The sequence below is a fragment of the Acanthaster planci genome, linkage group LG12, assembly GCF_054643075.1.
Source record: "Acanthaster planci isolate LZ-2023a linkage group LG12, COTS_SCS, whole genome shotgun sequence".
Classification (NCBI taxonomy): domain Eukaryota; kingdom Metazoa; phylum Echinodermata; class Asteroidea; order Valvatida; family Acanthasteridae; genus Acanthaster; species Acanthaster planci.
The window spans coordinates 9,358,379-9,376,522 of NC_141788.1; the positions used below are offsets into that span (position 1 = coordinate 9,358,379).

The window sequence follows — 18,144 nt, forward strand, 5'->3', positions numbered from 1 at the left end:
AAACTGCACAACAAGATGGTGCTAGATATTGTGCTAAAAAACCAGCTTGATGGTTTTTCCGAACAGAGTGACCACACGCAGAATACTTTTACCAATAGCTGTGTTGTGGTTCAACGTTCATGCAGTACGAGTGTAACCGTATAAGAGAATAACCGTCAAGTCGCAGCCTTAACAGCCCGGTTCATCTCACCTTCTCCTCGGCCTTGCTCAGCATGTTCATGGCTCGCATGTTGACGTTGCGGCTCAGCTTCTCTTTAGTCTCCTGCAGCTTCTGCAGGCGGCGGGCCACCTCCCGCGGCTCCGTGTTGCTGAAGTCGTAGGCCGTGTTGGGCTGGCCAAAGTACTGCTTCTCGGTAGCAATCCACTCGTACTTGGCCATCAAGGTTTCCACCTGCAGGTCCAAGATGAAAAAAAAAAACACCAAAATTACGTGTTGTTTGATGTTCTGTTCGCAAGTACAAGTATGCGTTCGGATCAATCTCTTAGGGGAAAAACTGTTGGCTCTGAGAAGGGCTTGGTGAGACAGATCTTTCAAGACCAACACTGCAGAGTTGGGTTTTCGGAAGCACTCTGGTAGAATTGGGTCCCAATGAGACACAGTTACTGACTAGGAAGCATTGTCTCGAAGCAGAAATGAGCAAATCAGTCTATTCATGGCTACATCCAAGATGGCAACATTGATGGCTTTTCATCCAAGAGGGGGGGGGCAAGAAGTTGACTTTGTCCATCGACATGTACGCAGCAATGACATGCATGAGAGCATGAACTATTTATGACTCAAAGCCAAAACCCTATGCTGGTGTGGAATGAAACGTCACTGATGGACTCATCATGACGGAAGCATTCATATGCATGCAACATTTCAAAGAGACCTCAAGCCCATCAGCTGGAGAAAGTTAAAAACAATCAAGAAACTTATTCAGGTTCAATAGCACTGTAGTCACCGAGGTAGCTTTCTGCACCCATTACGACAATCAAACAGGAATCCAGGCATTGGATTACAGAAATGGACAGTGGCGCGACGGCCGGGCAGTAACGGCGATCACCCACCTTATTAGCGGCATCCTTACTGTCGCGCTGGTACTTGGCCATCTGGTGCTCTAGCTCCTTCATCTCCACCTGCGTGTCCTGGTCCTCCGTGCTCAGCTGGTGTTGCTGGGCGATCTTGGCCTGGATGTCCTGGTTGCGTTCCTTCAGCAACTCCTTCTGCCGCTCCAGGGCCTTCTTGGTCTCTCCGACGGTTTTCTGCGAAACCAACAGATAAAAATCAAACCTCTTGTTTCCTCAAATAGCTGTTACTCACTCATAACCGCCTGGCACTTAACCAGAATTTAACTCAATACACAACGTCTGAAAAAACCGAGGGCGTGCAATATGGACTCCATCATAAGATACATTGTGTAAATGCCCAACTGGGAAAACCAAAGCATGTTGTCTACACATAAAAGCCTTGATTTTGAAAATACTATGATTACTGTGCTAGGCCATTTGAGGAGTAAATGTCTTCATATTTTTACCAATGCTGATGAGATAACTCTGGTATAAACCACTTGCCACCAGGGTTTCCGCCGGACACGTATTCTTTATACGTGTGGCCGGGGTCTCCGAAATCGGATAAGGGAACTGAGCCTTGTAACAAAAGACTGTACTCGTAACAAAAGACCAGGCTGCTGGGCATTACCAACTTTTTGTCACTCTCAATAGTGGAGATAATCCAGCCTTGTTTGAAACAGTACACCATAGTTTTGGGGACAAAATTATCACCGGGGACAAAAGCACTCCACCACCGCAGCCCCTATTGAAAAGAGGTCAGCGCACTGTGCCAGTTTCGTGAACAAAAGAAAATTGCGTAACACCGCAACATCTGGGCTCTTTTTACAAGGCAGCAGGCCTGGCTGAATTGCTCCAGCGTCAATAAATGTTGTCTGTCAGATTAGAGTAGAAACCAGACAGTCCTTCGTGTGGGTGTAAGTGTCCAGTAAATGAAGATATGAAATTTTAAAGAATTTTGAAAACACAAAAAAAATGATAATTATCCTGCCCCGGCATCATCAACATTTGATAACTGCCACCGGCGCGAAGTGGTTAAAAGGAGGTCCTTCGAAACTGTGACTAAACTGCTGGAACTGCATTGTCAAAGTGGGCTTATCTTTGAAGCTAAGGACAAAACTGTAGCCTATCAGGTCACAGGATTGATAAATCACATGGTCGTTGTGAAGCAAGCAGTGTTGCTGTGCCGTAGTCTATTCACTCAGAGTTTAATCAGCAATTAATTTGACAGTAGTCCTTTTCCAACTTCAAAGACTACCCATTCACCTAGCCAAATTGCCTGACACAACACAGAAGCTGAACATTTATTTAACTTCAGTGACAGTACATCTCGAGTACCCAGGAGGGCAGTTAGACTCCCTAACAGCCGTCAGTACTGTACCTTGGTCTCCTTAGCCTTCTCCTCCATCTCTCTGACCTGCTCTTCGAAGCCAGCGATAGCCTTGTCTACGGCCGCCAGCTGGTCGTCGTACTTGGTGAGTTCCTTCTTGAGATCCTCAACCTCAAGGCGCAATGTGTCCATTTCCTACATGTAACAAAAGAACCAAATAAGGGTCAGGAGTTTCCGAGCAGCCCGTTTTCAATACTGCTGTAGCACAAACAGCAAGATTCCAGGGGCTATCGTGATAGCTTGCATGTGAGAGAACGCACTAACTGTGCTTTGTTACCCTGGTAAGATAAGGTACAGTTCGGGGGATGATTTTAAGGTTACTGCTGTTCTTCGCTTACAGATTGGGTTTATTTTTCAGACTCCGTTATTGTAAAAGAAAAAACGAAATCAAAACTGTTTTGCCAAAACAACCCTTCACTAGTTTCTGCTTTGACAGCAAAACAACAAAACCAAACCCCAAATAAATGAAACAAACAACAAACCTCCAAAACAAATGAAATAAAACAGTTCTACAAGCCAAAGACCAGTTTCAAACACAAGTAATATTTGGTAGACCAGTAGGGGGTGAATACGGGTGATTCACAATACAGTGCGCCACCGAGAGGTTGTCATGGAGAGGCCTTTTCGCAGTGCATTATGGGATAGTCGACAAAGTCTTAATCGCTGCACTGTGTGTGGGAAACTTCAATTTTTCCGAATGTTTGTTTATCTTAATTGAAAATTCAAAATTGCCTGTTACAAATGGATGATAGGTAATCAAAATGGTTTTGTGTGGTGTAGGGAATGATTCAATCAATCAAATATCCTCAAGTTACGTTCCAAAGTGCGCTCAATCACAGCAGCCTGTCGACTGTGAAAAGTGGCCTGTGAGCAACAAACGCTTGGTGGCATTGGTAGGAAATACTGTGAATTGCTCGTATTGGGAAACAACTCGTGTAGGAACAGTGCCAAAATGCTTTGCGTCTGGGCTGCAGGCTTAAATTGACAGCTGCACACAAGTTTTTGACCTATTCCAAGATAGCCCTCTGAAGGCACCGAACTCCCCTACCTGCTGCTTCTGCTTCATGGCCTTGTTGGCCTCCTCAGCCGCCTTCTTGGCCTTGGTCACCCCGGCCTCTGCCTCCTTCAGCTCCTTCTCCCGGACCGACTTGGCGTCCTTGATCTTGGCCTCCAGCGTTTTGCTCCTCTCGGCCAGCTCCCGCTGCTTCTCCTTGGCCGCCGGAATGGTGGCCTCCTGCTCCGCTGCAGGCAGGCAATTGGGATTTCACTCATTACTTTTGACCTGCATGCATTTCTGTAAGAGTGGTCTTGAATCTCCAAAATCCAGCAAAATGCAGTGAATTTGAGACCAATGCTTGACACATTTCCCACTGACATCTGAAAACCAAATTCCGTGGCTTTTCCAAGACTCTCCAGGACTAAAACATGACAATTTTCCATAATATTTAACACCATTTTGCAAACAAAACTGTTTGGTATAACTGACTGGAAGACTACCATTGCCACTACTGTAAATTTATTTATAAATTTATCCCTTTATGAAAAAAAAAAATTCCATCAAAAATAACCCAGGCAAGAGAGTGATTTCCATGACTTTCCAGGACCACTTTCTCTCACACGATTTTCCATGACCGCGGGAACCCCACTTGAATTTCAAATAGTTTATCCCAACCTGACAGAGCAGGCAAAGGTCAGTAGACGGTGCATTCCAGACACGTGCATGCATACTACGGAGGACAGGATGGGGGCCAATATTGTCGAAAGTTTACATACACCTGGATTGAGTTATTCATTACAATGTTTGAGATTGAATCCATTCTTGGTGTTCATTCATTAGCCAATCAGCCACCGTATTCATTTCTTTTAAATAACGTTTCAAAAGTGCATTAATATTACAATTGGTCAGCTGCAGAAGAGACATTTCCAATAATAGATCAAGTGTTACAACTTCAAACTAAACACAGTCCAAATGTAAGTAAACTGTAGACCGCAACCGTACGTGATACGTCAGTGTCAACCCGCACTAGACCAAGGAGCTGAACGACTAGAAACGCAGAACCAAAACCACTGATTGGGGTGTTGGTGAGGAAGAAAACCGAAGTTAGAGCTGCCACCTACCCACTGAAGCTTCGAGTGCCTGGATCTCCTCCAGCTGCTTGTGGTGGGAGCTCTGCTGCAGTCTCTCCTGGAGCAGAGCTGCCTCGTGCACCTTGAGGTCGTACTGCTCCTTCAGCTGACGGAACCTGCAATGGGCGAGATTGTCAAGCCAAGGGTTACAGTGTGGCCCAGTGTTAGACCGGTTAGGTTCAAAACACAAGCTGTGGCTCGTGCAAAAAGCGCTCGCATCTCAACAGTACGATCCTGTTTGATCCCCAGCCGGGGCCACGCATGATGAGAGTGAATCGTTTGATTTCTCTACAGTGCTTCCAGGGTGATTTCCCCCCCCTCCCAAATTAACACCTACGATCTCTGGCTATGCTCTGTGGTCGGAGATGGGTAGTTTGGCAACCGTCTGGGGCACCTTTCCAAGACTACGGCTCGACCAAATTGTGGATACCGCGCATCCTACGTAATGCAACATTGCAGTTGGGAGTATGAATGATCCCCTCCCCATACTATATATAAAAAATGACAAAGAGCAAAACAGAGGACGAACAATTTGGATCAAGATTAGATATTTTGATGACTGACTTGTCAGCAGCCCCTCGGAGGGTGCCCAGCCCCTTGTCCACGGCCGCCAGCTCCTGCTCCCTCTGTCTCAATTCCCTCTCTGCATCTTGGAGCTCGCTCAGCTTGGCCAAGACTGTTGAGCCTTTGGCGCGAGCACCTACGAGAGATGAGTAAGTGAGTAAAAGCATCGAGCACAAGCACTGGCGTTAAAGCAAACTTTTCGTCGAGAAGTTGCTTGACACGTTAACCCTAACCCTCTCGGGTAGTTATGGCTACAAACTCTGCCAGGCACATTGGTCTGCACCATATGTAAAAGTGGCTTGCCTGCCCAGTGCAACAAGATCCAACAGGTCAACTCTCCCCAAGGCCAAACAGCCCGGGAGTCTGTGGTTACCAGTCACCACAAGATCCAACAGTGGCGTTGTTCGATGGGACTAGCTCCCGTTGTCTCAACATGGCCAGTTTGTTTGGCTGCTGTTGATTGCCAAGTGCAACAGAGTGCACAAGACTATTGAGGGGTTTTTGCTTGTGGCTATGGCTAATCTCCACCGTGGGGTACTGGCAAAAGCCACTTTCACCTAAATGATACCGGCTTTGATAGTGGCTTCCCTGTCAACTACAGCTCTCAGTAAACCTCACCTCCTGTTAGTGTCCCTGAAGGATCAAAGGTGTCCCCAGCCAAGGTCACACTCCGAGTTCTGACCTTGGGGTCAAAGGTCACCTAAAATAAAGTTTAAAAAAGAAGGGAAAAAAAAACTGAATTTAGAGAACTAGATGCGATCACATCAAAGTTGTTTGCAAATTGTTCTGCCCCTTGTATCACTTTGCAGGGGGTGTTTCAAACATTTCTTACCAGTCACACGAACAGTAAGAATGTTTGCCATTCAGAAATTAAAGAGCACACTTCCAGACATACGACTTGGACTTTGACAAAAAATGGGAAAAAATAGGAAATTCCAATCTTGACAAGACTTTGTAGAGTGTTTTTAAATATTCAATGGCATGAGCGTGAAATGAAAAACACGGAAATCAGCTGATCCGAGGAAAAGTTGCGTGCCTTCACGTCTCAAGGTCTAACAGAAATTTCACGTTTGGGTTCAAAACCGTTTTACAGCGAAAAGGGATCGGGGGAACCCGGCTGGGTATTGCTGAATATTTCTCCACGGGTATCCGCCGATATGCGGGTTGGGCCCTACCTTCTTGGCATGGTCCATCTGGTTGCAGACCAGCGATCCGCCAAAGACAAACTGCATGGCCGCCTCCACGTCCCTCTTGTAACCCACCAGCGACAGGGCGGTGTGGACGTTACCCTTGCCCACCTGGAAATCGAGACAGAGGGAGAGAAAAATGTCAAGTCTCTTTGTCACTGTTGCTATGATGTCACTTGGAGATCACTGCCTTGTTGCTATGGCAACCGCTTCACAGTTTGTCTAACAAAGCATCGCTGCTGACTGATATAATGCACTTCAGTGAACTGACGACGAAAATCTGTGAAGTGCAGGAACCGTACTTGGAGGTTTTGCCGGATCCTGAAAGCTATTGAAAATACCTATGTGCCGACAAGCTGTGGTCCTTCTGAATACGAATTCTATGCAACAGTGTAGCAACTTCCTAGTACTGAAGCAAGCGTCTTTATTTCCCACATATAACCTCACACTTTTCAAACACGATGCAATTCAAAATGCAAATCAAAGGTTACAGCAAGGGCAATTGAGAATATTTTCTGGGATAAAAGATTTCATAAGATGTAGACAATTTGGGGAGACCCTATCTTTTTCTCCAAAACCCGAAGTTTTGGGAAGCATGGCAGCTGTTTAAGGTTGCCGTCATGTCCTCACCAGGTTCTCAGCAGTTTTGACTTTGTCAGGGGCCAGGGAGCGGGCGGCAATCTTGTTGAGGGGTATGATGGTGTAGCGCCGCTTCAGCTCTCCCTTCTGCAGCAACTTCTTGCTGGTGACTTCGGTGTCTACCACGACGTTGTACAACTACGAGAGACAAGAATGTCAAGGTGAAGTCACAGTCATCACAAGCCATCAAAATTTCTGGACACGACCCAGCAGGAAAACTGTCTACACATTAGCATGCCTGCATAAACCAGGTCATCTGATTTGACCAGAAGCACTCCTCACTGGTAAAGACGAGACAGGAGAGTGGAAAATGGTCGACTTGACACACGATGCGCATGTGAAGATTGTACATCAACAGAAATACGGCCAATTCACAATGTACTATGCCGCCAAGAGGTTGTCCTGGAGAGGCCTTTTTGTAGTGCACTTTGGGATAATTGGTTGACAAAGTCTCATTCCCTAACTGTGCTGTGCACGGGAAACTTTAAGTTTTCGGGAAACTTTAAGTTTTCCGACTGTTTGTTTATCTTGGTTGAAAATTCAAAATTGCTGAAATTGCAAATTGGTGTTAGGTAGTCAAAATGACGGTTTTGCGTGGCACAGGGAATGACTCAATCACATATCCCCAAGTTACGCACCACAGCGCGCTCAATTGCGGCAACGTGTCAACCGTAAATTTAGGAAGTTGTCCTGTCTGCAGCAAACTCTTGGTGGCGCACTGTATTATGAATGGCCCGTATTGGTCATGTGTGTACCATGCATCCTGTGCCAAATACACCTGAACTCGTGCACGCACGCAGTGACCAGTCTCATCACTTGTAATGATGTTACTCAAATCAAACCCCCCAAAAATCCCGTATTCTAGAGGTAAGTTCTATCTTCGACTCTCGAGAGAGACGACTTTACTCTTGTTCGGTTGATTTCTGGTCCTTTTCTCCCCGACAGAGTAAATATTCCTTACTTAATAAGGGATGTGGTGCAGATTGAAAGTGATGTAGGCCGTGTCCGAAACTGGCGTCCAGAGCTATGGCTAGGTCTACTGTCTCCGCGTCTCCATGCATTTCCAATGGAGTGAAGACCTAGCCCTAGCTCTCGACAAGAGATTCGGATGCGGCCTAAGTCTTACTTTGCGACCAGCTGTGACCTCTAGAGCTGTGGCATTCCGCACATCTTTAACCTGGATGAGGCGGGCTACCAGGCCATGCACTTTAGACCGGTCAAAACTCTTCTCCGGATCTCTGTACTCAAACTGCAGGTTGGGAAACCTTGGACGGGAAAGGACCAACATAATACCTTCAGAATTGGGCAATCTTTGCATAATTGAATACTGCTACAAACAATAACAGGCAAAAAATAAGCTGGTAAAAATCAGTTTCTACTAAAAGACAAATCTGTGCTTTTAAGCAGCACAAAAGCCAGTATTTGCGATTGATATTTTAAGTTCACTGTGTTTCGATGCACCCCTCCAAGATCTTTCAAAATCCATCAGGTTTCAAATGATTTCACTACAACACCGGACTAGGAAAGGCGAGAGCCCAGCCACTGTTTCTCAACACGGCGCTGGTGTCCAAGTCAGTTTCCAGCACAATGGTGGACTTCAGAGATCTGGGAACTTCCCTGGGAGATGAGGCACTGTCTCTCTCTCTCTCTCACCTGGCAGTCAGCGCGTTGACCTTGTCCTGCAGCTGATGCACCTGCTCCCCTAGTTGCTTCTTCTGCTTCACCAGGGCGTCCTCCTTGCCGTCCTCAAAGCCTAGCTTCTTCATCTCCGCCTGTTTGGAATAAAAATCACCCCGAAGAGCACGATTGAGGCATCAGCATCAAACGTCAGTGAAAATTTAAAAAAACTTCTGTGAGCAGGCAGCAAGTGCACATTTTCCCATGGTAGGCAAAGTGTTTAAGTCTGGCTTGGTCAAGGATATTACCATATATAGATGGGCCACTGCGTCACTCTAAATGCATTCTGATGCACGGTTCTGGCTCTGTGTTTAGGTCTAGTAGCAAAATGAGCGCCATCTTTATCCAAAACTCCACGCTTGTGCTGACCCTTTTCGTCCTCATATACCTTAAGATGGGAATGGTCAGTCAAGCAATTTGTTTGCCTGGCATGAGGCAGGGCAAGATGCCTCAATATTTCGTCAACTTGAACGCTGCATATCTTGAGTCGGCGGCGATGAATTTCTTATTGCATTGGTACAAGTAAAGATTAGAACATAAAGCTGACGCCTGTACTGCCCATTTTTTTTTGCTCTATCAATCAACTTGTTGTCATGGAACACTTCACTCATTGTTTTTTGCTTCATATACTCCATCCATCGGGCAAAGTACACACAAAATCCTTTGTAGGCTGCTTGGTCAGAATATGAAATGTGTGTGATGTAATGGCCCGCCCAAATATGGTAATACTAGTCCTGACTGATGATGAGAAGCAGACTGTATGCAAACCTGACAGCACAATTTATTTCCTCCATAATTTAACTACTTGCTGCCACAGAGCCCAGTTTCGGGTACCTTGTATTCGTACGCATAATTGGACAAATTGTACGAAATTGGACAAAAGAGCTGGGCCTTGTAACAAAAGACCATAATGGGAACAAAAGACCGAGCTGCTGGGAATTGCCAACATTTTGTCAGTTGTCAATAGCGGAGGAAATCCATCAATATTTTGTAAGATTATACCACTTTTTGTGGCATTCAGCGCGAGCAGATTACCACTGGGGACAAAAGCGCTCCAGCACTTCAGTGATGAGCGCTGATCTGGCCCCTATTGAAAAGATACCAGCAGCGCACTGTGCCAGTTTCGGGAACAAAAGAAACTTATGTGACACCACACAATCTGAGTTCTTTTGACAAGGTGGCAGGCCTGGCTGAAATACTCGGGCATCAATAGATGTTGTCTGTCAGATTAGAGAAGCCACCAGACAGTCACTCGATGGGGTTTAGGCATTGAGGAACAAAAGATATGAATTGTTGAAGATTTTTGAAAACTGAAGATATTAAAAATCGCCCGGTCAGGAGAGGGTCAGGAGAGGGTCAGGAGAGGGTCAGGAGAGGGTCAGGAGTTTGATCCAGCAGCTGGAATTATCTTGTGACTCAGGCAAAGTCAACTTCCCACATCTCTCTACCAAGCGGTATAATAACGACCGTCGTCATTCATCGGCTGTTTGTACCAGATATGGCAACATTGCTCACTGGGAGGTTTAGAGGGTTTTTCAGAATTATGGGCCCAGGGAGCAGGGGTTACGATGTAACATCTTGGTCGGTAATACTAGTCACTGCAAATGCTTCATAAGTAATTGTTATCACTAACAGAATCTGACAGCAATACCAAGACAAACAGGATCATGTGTTGTATCTCAAAAAGATCACCAGTAAACTAGATCCTACTGGCTGTAACCGGTAAACTAGATCCTTCCGGCTGTAACAGGTAAACTAGATCCTACCGGCTGTAACCGGTAAACTAGATCCTACCGGCTGTAACCGGTAAACTAGATCCTACCGGCTGTAACCGGTAAACTAGATCCTACTGGCTGTAACCGGTAAACTAGATCCTACTGGCTGTAACCGGTAAACTAGATCCTACTGGCTGTAACCGGTAAACTAGATCCTACTGGCTGTAACCAGTAAACTAGATCCTACCGGCTGTAACTTTACCTCTATTTTGGCTTTGCTCTTCTGGACTGCCTCCAGGTTGGTCGTGTCTTTCTGGTATTCCTTCTCTGTCTTCTTCAGCTCCGACTGCTTTTTCTTGAGCTCGCCCTGGGCCGTCTTCAGGGTGCTCTGGGCCTGCTTCAGGCCTGTCTCGGCCGAGTTCATCTCGTCCTTGCAGGCTGGTGAAAAATCAGCGGAAAAGCTCCAAGTGTTTTCTGTTCTACACTCTTCTCTCTCTGAGGACTACGATGTGAGCACTGTCACAAAATGTTGCGCATGAACGGTGAGAAGTTGTGTGAAAATCTTGAAACGAGCCTCAGCAGTGTGTCAAAAATATGACTACGAGAGATGGCCCTCGAACACAAAAGTCACATTTTGGCTGTTTCTGGCCTATTATTTTCGATAATGTATTGTGTAGCACTTGCCACATTTTAGGACTTTTCTTGATGTTTGACGAAACTTTACGAATGTTATTGTTGGAAAGTGGTATAGCATTCAGACTTTGAGTTACTCTCCAATAAGGAAACTACCCATGAGCTGGTCGGCCAGCGTCTTGGCCTCCCCGCCGTCCTCACTGCTCGACAGGCCGGCAGACACCGCCTGCAGGTGCTTCTGGGCGGCCCCTACGGCCTCCGTGCTGGCCTTGTAGGCTGAGGCCACCTTCTCAAAGTTGGCACTGTTCTTCTCGATGTCCTTTTCTTTGCTCTTCAGGGTAGCTTGGTCCTAGGGAGTGGACGACAACATCATTGATTTTTTTCAATGGGGGCTCGTCATTCTTCCTCGCAGCTGCAAGGCTAAATTACAAAGGACACCCCTACAATGTGGTCAAGCCAGAGATATAAAGGGTGCCCTGGCTGGCCATCAAGCAACCTTATTTGACAGCAGAGAACAGATAGAGATCAGAAGTGTCGATTTTCATGGAGGTAGGAAAACCAGAGAGCCCAGAGAACCTTGTGGCACTGGCGAGAACCGAAGGACAACTCTACTCACATGTGGCCTGGGCTGGGAAGCGAATTTGGGTCACAGAGGTGGAAGTTCTTTAACAGGTACCGGCGACCTAAGTGCCATACCTGCTTTTGCTCTATTCAAAATGTGATAAAACCCTCAAAGTGTGGTATCTTTTTAGCTCGACAAAGAACCAAGTTTAAACAGAAATTAAAAGCAACCGTTAAGCTACAAATTCTCATCTCATTCTGTGACAGCTGCTATGCAAAACTGCTCCCTCTTCCAGTGTGTCCAATGCAAGTTTCTGAAATACGACGCAGGAAAACCTGTCACATGAGGAAAAGAACATTGACACCACAAAACTGCAGACCTCGTCGTAGCTCTTGAGTATGGCCTTCTTGTTCTTCTTCTCCTTGGTCAGGGATTCCCGCTGGTGCTGCACCGAGCTCTGCATCTTGGCGTCCACGCTCTGCTGCTCGGCCAGGCTCTTCTCCAGCTCCTTCATCCTCCCGCCGGCCTCGGCGTCCCGCTGCTTTTCCAGGTTCTTGATCAGCTGGCCCAGCTCCACGATCTTGTCGTCGATCTTGGGGGAGGGGGATGACAAGGCAATGAATGGAGTCATCATAATAGTCATGAACTGACTTTCCTAATTAAGTCTTCACTGGTGACCGACAGAAACATGTGAGAAACAGCTGACACACCAGGACCGCCACAGTGTGCCTGGTACCCTAGTGAAGATGCCATATAATTGTACACATTCTGATGAAAATCTGTCATGCATATTCCGTGTGGTACCAAGGATACAAGCAACAATTTACGAAAAGGTCTACAAGTGTGCAGAGGACAGTGTTTTTGTATTGCTGTACAGAAAATGTCATGTGCAAAGAAGAAAGTCGCAAGGATTTTGGATTCAAAAGGTCGGAATTCAGCCAAGATGTGGCTGCCTGTGCACACTGTGCACGCACGTGTAGGCATACAGGATGTCTCGAGATAGCTTACAAGTTGTTCGGCAGACGAAGAGAATTTGAAGATTGCAGGGAGCGTGTTCGATAGCAAAGGGGAAATAGAGGAGAACGCAGTACGATTGGCCGCATCCGAATCATCTATGGCTAGGATTAACACTCATGCCTATGGGAAGCAGATAGAGCTGCTATCCAGCGGCTTCCATTGCACATGTGTCACTTCTAGCCACTGCCATAACTTTTGGACGCGGCATTTTGGATAGTGGCTCCTCACCTCCTTCAGCCGGTCTCGGAGCTGGTTCATCTGGTCGGCCATCTTGGCCAGGTCCTCGGCCGACTTCTTGGACATCTCCTCGGCGCCCACAAACTGGTAGGCGATGTGGAGGCGAGAGAGGTGTTCCAGCTCGCGCAGGACCTTCTGGTACTCCAGGTAGTTGGAGCGCTCCTCCTTGAGGCGGGTCAGGGTGGGCGTGATCTCCTCAGACATGATCTGCGTCGCAAAGGAGGAAGGGACCAATTTCATCCTGTTCTTTTTTAACTGGCTCTCTGGGCTACGAGCGCCAACGAAATCACTCTGTGTAGTTTCAATGTCATTTCTTTTATCTGACCCTCAATGAATCAGGATTTAAATATTTGGTGTGATGATTGGCCCTTATGAGAAACTCCTGCGATTAAATTTCCAATTGGACTTTTCTGTTTTTGAGATAAGGCTCAGCACAACCTTTTCACTAATTGGCAGTAAATTCTAACTTTACTCAAAACTCAAGTCTGTTCATTCGGTTTGCATGTAATCTAGCGATGAATGAGGAATTGTTAGCCTAAATATCAATCTCACACGTGATTACCTGATTTAAAAAAATGTAAAGATAAACTTCACTTCCACAGATTTTCGGTCAAGGAATGCTGCAATCTCACTAATCCAGTACTGAAGTTGATCAACAAAACTGTACAATACTTAACCACCGTTGCATGCATGTGTAATAAGCTGCAAATAAATCAAGTGAAAAGAAGGGAAACTTATCTGCTTGCAGCCTAATGGGGAACTAAAATCAAGTAAAGGAAAGGAAAAATGAGAAAACTGGAATTCTTACCGAGTCAATTTCCTTGAGTTTAGCATCTTTCTTCTCAATGGTCTTCTGGGCAGAAGCTTTCTTGTTTTCATACATTCGGGTTCCTGCAGCCTCCTCAATCATTGCCAAAATCTGTGCAAACACACACGCGGTGAGCGTCACACAAATGTCTTGACACAACTGTGCACAAGGGACATTCATGCTGGGATACAATGTTCTCTAGGTCACCATACCCCCACATTTTTCCAAAACAATGTGATGTGAAGGTATTTTTCCCTCCCGAGGATCTTGACCAGGCCAATTTCAGCGCTGATGACTTGGTAGTTGGGACACACCCACTGTTGCCACTGGTAATGGTTGAATAAATGTGCAAGGACTATCTCCCAGTGATTGTCCAGAAGCGATTCCTTTGTAAGAGACCAAGATCTACATATAGTTTCATGAACTTTGATAGTTTAGTAGAAGAGTATTTCCCTTTCAAATCAGTCTGCAATTCTGAAGTAACAGTCTGATGTAGCTTTGGTTTTCAATTTCCCTGATCTTTGGAATGAGTTTGAACCTTTGCCAAACCACATCTACTTGTAAATGTAACAACTCTCCACAGAACATCCTGATGACTGTACAATCATCAACATTATGCCCAAAATACGCTTGACGAAGATGCGCTGGTGCTTACAACTAATTCAATGAAATCCTCTGCAGAACACTTGGTAGGCTCAGACAGTGAGTGTTCTCTTGCGTTTATATAATCTATGTGGCATGGGGGGTCCATGGCTTTTGTACACCTTCGGAGGCAAATGTCGCCCAAGGCAAAGCGGACAGTGCCTTTTACCCCCTCAGGTTTACAAAACACTACGGACCCCTACATAGCAGGTAACAATTGTACAACGAGTGTGGTGACATCTACCCCTCTCCGCCAAGCCAAGCCCGATCAAATTCAAATCACAAGCGGTGAGACGCAACTCACCTCCGGGGGCTTCATGTTCAGCACTTTGGTGATGCGCCCCTGCATGATGAGGAAGTGGGGGTTGTTGACGTTGAGCTGGACCGAGCAGAAGAGGTCCTGCACCCGGCTGTTGTTGGCGTTGCTGCCATTAATCAGATACTTGTTGCGCCCACCAATCACCACCTGGGACAGGTTGGCATTCACGGAGTAAAGTGTGAAAATCGTAGGGGTTAGAATGGAACAACATCTGGATCCTTTAAGAGGATTTTATAACGCAGTGATCCACTCGAGTCTGGCATACTCTCCTGAGGACGGCCACAGCACGCTGGCCGAAATGACGAGTTAACACTCACCGGTTCTTCTAAGAACCACACTTCAACCCACAGAGATTTATTCCATGGTGTACCCGCAAACCTATTTCTTAAGAGCATTTGGCTGGTGCTGCTTAACATTTGAGTGAATTCTTGCAACAAGTGAAGTTATTTGATGTGTAAGGAAATGCCCCCATGAAATCAGGTCTTCCGCTAATCCAAATAATACACGTACATGTAACTTAACCACAGGTTTTCAATTGCTAAGGAAACATAAATCCCTGTTTATTTTTTAATTGCCCATTCCAAGAATGTTCCAAAGATCCCCAAAATACTGAAACTTTCAGAAGCTGCCCTACCCTGCTGAAAAAAGGATAAATACTTGAATACTTGTTTCACATGGATCTGGATCACGATCAGTGATCTGTCATTGGTTTACAGACACCAAAAGTCACCTAATAGATAGTGTGAACCAGCGTTAGGATCACTGATTGAGAGCCAGATCCATGTGAAACAAACAGGACCTAATAAACTGCAGTATCCAGTGCTCCAGTCAACTGGTGCACTGTACATGTACTTGCAGTACTTCTTAGTGCGTATACGGTACTTCAGCTGACACAAAGTATGTACATGTAGCATTTTGTAGTCTAGGGTCCATCCATCCAAATTAATATCCAGACGGTTAGGAGGAAGGCTGAGGGCAAAATTGTATTCATATTGGACGACTGAGGACCGTCAACCAGTGCCAAGTGCTACCTACCTGTCTGGAGACGGTGATTTCATCAAACGTTTCATATCCCAATGGGCTCTGTTTCTTGTCCCGGTTATCAAAGGTGATGGTCACTGTAGCCTTGGTAACACCAGCCTGGCCCCCTTTGTACACCAGCTCTTGAAGACTACCAGCGCGGACCTGAACAATTGACCAAGTGCATAATGAATCACCGAAAGTGACTCAAATGATTCTAATCTTTGTACAAGTTGAAGTACTAGTATAAGCAAGTAAACGCAGGCCTTTCCATGCAACTGTTTTGACAAAGGTGTAACAAGATGTCGAGTGTACATTACATTTCACTTTTCGATTCAAATTTACACAAATAACCACCTTTATTGGAAGGCGGCTGACACTGCTAGTCTCTAATTCTGCAAAGCTACATGTACCTCGGATACTGATATCATTTGGAATAACAAGATAACGTTAAAGAAAAGATTGATTTATCTGTAAGGGGATACTGAAGTGCCTAAATCAGAGGTCGAATGCAACGAGTGGTTACAGTGGTGGATCAGGTCACAGGTATACAGTGTAGATTGAGGTTCCAAACAATTCAGTGTATCAAATTTAATTCCTGGTTTGTGTGACGAATTTGTTTTTCTACAAAATAAAAAAAAGAAAAGAAAGGTCCACTATTGACCTTTCCTGTTTTAAACTCACTCTGATATTAAATGTAAAGATACATTGCAAATATGGTGAATTTTACTCTTTTTGTGTTTGGGGGAGGGGGGCCCGAAAATGCAACGTGTCTGAATTCCATCTCGCGAACACGAGTTCACAATGACAATGTAATCAAGGCAATGTACATGTAAATATGGAACCAAACAAACACTTCTCACACATGCTAACATTTCAAAATCCTTGAACACTCATCGGGGGTGTGAGTGGCCACCTAAAATTAAAGCTGAAAACAGCTCGGAAAAAGCTGAAATGTAAAAAAGTTCCCTTACTTTTGGACAGACCAGGTGTACAAAAAAGCTGAAATACGGGGTCAACATCTAAACAAAAAAAAAGGTGAATTCTCACACCCCTGACTCATGACAGATGTGCAGTTGCAGGAATACCGGCGATTCACAATAGTGCGCCACCAAGAGTTTGCAATGCGTTGGCCAATCATAATGCACGAAATTTGTCGACCCCTTTCCAAACGCGCATTGGGTCGACAAATTTCGCGCACTGTGATTGGCCAACGCATTACAAAGTCTTGGGGGCGCACTATTGTGAAACGGCTGTACTGCCAGGCGTGACTTGTGTATCCAGTCATCACATAGACCTACATGTACTTCTACTTGCCACCAAACAAGAAATTTCCTTCACCTTGTACTGTCATGTTACAGACAAGTCAACATGGTCAATGCAGGAACATAAGTTGTTAAGGCATGTGGGCCTAGGTCATATTTTGAAAACTTTGTTAGAGTTTATAAAACTTCACTTCAGAATTACGGTGTCCAGGAGTGGAGTCCAAATACATCCCATTCTCAGCCATGTATATCAGTTGAGTTAAACAATAAAAAGGGGAAAAAAACACCAAAGATGGAAAGAGTGAAACTGAAAATTCAACAAGTTGAAAAACAAATATAATCTGCTACAACAACAACAACTAACGTTGGGCCTATCATTATCAATGACCTAGTCCAAATATCTTGGACTGAATGGACTCTACGAATCGCCATTTTTAACATTTAACTGTTAAACATGACTGGCTCAGACTAATCATGACCATAATGACCGTGGCATGAACATGATGAATGGTCAGATGGTCGTCTGTTGCCTTACACATTGCATGTCAATCAAAAGTCAGGTTTTGACAATCTGACAATCATGACAAAACATTTTTAAACAGTCATGACAGTGAACCATTCATGAATGTGGCATGTAAATAGGCCTACCATCACCTGACCATGTTTATAAGCTTTTTCAACCCTCATATGCCATGTATGCAAAGATACATTATTGGCACAATTGTCATGGTCAAATTCCCCATAGGCCTAGGCCCTATGTCATGTCCTTAAGTTATAAACTTATAGGCCTACTGTACTGGCATGACTGGGCTGGGGCAAATCAAGTGGAAGAAATTTGTGACTCTTTTTGACGGTTACAGCAAAAGGAGGGTTACAGAAAGAAGATTGCCTTCACGTTCTTGTAAAAATAAGCATGATCTTTTCTTGCTTTGGTACAAATAAGGTTACACAAACCAAAATTACCTGTGTTAAATTGCTGATTCCCAACAGAAAACAAATGGAGTCCAAAATATTGGACTTTCCCGATCCGTTCAGTCCGGTAATTGCATTAAAGAGAGGGTCAAATCCCTTAATTTCAGTCCTCTGAGCGTAGGATTTAAACCCATCTATGATAATCTCCTTGATATACATTTTGAAATTCCCTTGTATGCCATAAAAAGTGAAAAATATTTGGTACTCCCAATGATACGGCGTCCACCTTTACATGTACAAATGCTGCCTCAGTCAAAATCGGCGCCGAATCGACGGTTGGATAGAAATGCGCACGCGCACAATCTCCCATAAATCTTTGC

At 45.2% G+C, this 18,144-nt stretch overlaps 1 protein-coding gene across 1 annotated transcript in view; it reads right to left on the minus strand.

The window, feature by feature from the left end:
- The window catches only part of LOC110985141 (structural maintenance of chromosomes protein 2-like), a 22,776-nt gene extending 4,675 nt beyond the window's left edge, over positions 1–18,101 (minus strand). Inside the window, exons 1-19 of the mRNA XM_022245940.2 lie at positions 17,816–18,101; positions 15,603–15,752; positions 14,553–14,714; positions 13,607–13,717; positions 12,790–13,005; positions 11,924–12,136; positions 11,139–11,331; positions 10,612–10,787; positions 8,611–8,729; positions 8,084–8,222; positions 6,949–7,095; positions 6,307–6,429; positions 5,750–5,831; positions 5,132–5,267; positions 4,559–4,683; positions 3,489–3,682; positions 2,432–2,575; positions 1,051–1,245; positions 191–391 (exon numbers count right to left, since the gene is read on the minus strand). Of these exons, the coding sequence (XP_022101632.2) occupies positions 191–391; positions 1,051–1,245; positions 2,432–2,575; positions 3,489–3,682; positions 4,559–4,683; positions 5,132–5,267; positions 5,750–5,831; positions 6,307–6,429; positions 6,949–7,095; positions 8,084–8,222; positions 8,611–8,729; positions 10,612–10,787; positions 11,139–11,331; positions 11,924–12,136; positions 12,790–13,005; positions 13,607–13,717; positions 14,553–14,714; positions 15,603–15,752; positions 17,816–17,983 (2,994 nt within the window). The 5' untranslated portion in view covers positions 17,984–18,101. The remainder of the gene's footprint in view (positions 1–190; positions 392–1,050; positions 1,246–2,431; positions 2,576–3,488; positions 3,683–4,558; positions 4,684–5,131; positions 5,268–5,749; positions 5,832–6,306; positions 6,430–6,948; positions 7,096–8,083; positions 8,223–8,610; positions 8,730–10,611; positions 10,788–11,138; positions 11,332–11,923; positions 12,137–12,789; positions 13,006–13,606; positions 13,718–14,552; positions 14,715–15,602; positions 15,753–17,815) is intronic.
- Between the last annotated feature and the right edge of the window lie 43 nt (positions 18,102–18,144).